Genomic DNA, 349 nt, shown 5'->3' on the forward strand with positions numbered 1-349 from the left:
CCTTAGGGCCCCGTGCGACTATGCAACCCGTCCGCACGCATGAATCCGGTACAGTGTAAGCAGAAAAAACCACGGCGCGGATCACCAACCCTGTATAAACGATCATTATTTCTGTGAACTTACTTATCGGTATAGGGAAGCAGGCAGTGAACGGGTCTCCGGTGTGTCCGTCGTTGCAGGTGCAGATCGGGACGTGGTTGATGACGTGGCAGTTGGCGTTGGAGCCGCACGAGCCCGGGCAGGGGTCGCGGCAGCGCTGGCGCACGCACGCCTGCTGGCTGGGGCAGTCCGCGCTCAGCACGCACTCGGGCCGGCAGCTGGGCGGGGCGCCGATGTGGTCCGGGAGGCA

At 63.3% G+C, this 349-nt stretch overlaps 1 protein-coding gene across 1 annotated transcript in view; it reads right to left on the reverse strand.

The window, feature by feature from the left end:
* Nucleotides 1-349, reverse strand: part of LOC113204179 (uncharacterized) — a 194435-nt gene that overhangs the window by 44073 nt on the left and 150013 nt on the right. Inside the window, 1 exon segment of the mRNA XM_052268795.1 lies at nucleotides 206-349. This exon segment is cut by the window's right edge and continues 30 nt beyond it. Coding sequence (XP_052124755.1) covers nucleotides 206-349 — 144 coding nt within the window.

Source organism: Frankliniella occidentalis, unplaced genomic scaffold, assembly GCF_000697945.3.
Source record: "Frankliniella occidentalis isolate FOCC.00 unplaced genomic scaffold, Focc_3.1 Scaffold76, whole genome shotgun sequence".
In the NCBI taxonomy this organism is placed as follows: domain Eukaryota; kingdom Metazoa; phylum Arthropoda; class Insecta; order Thysanoptera; family Thripidae; genus Frankliniella; species Frankliniella occidentalis.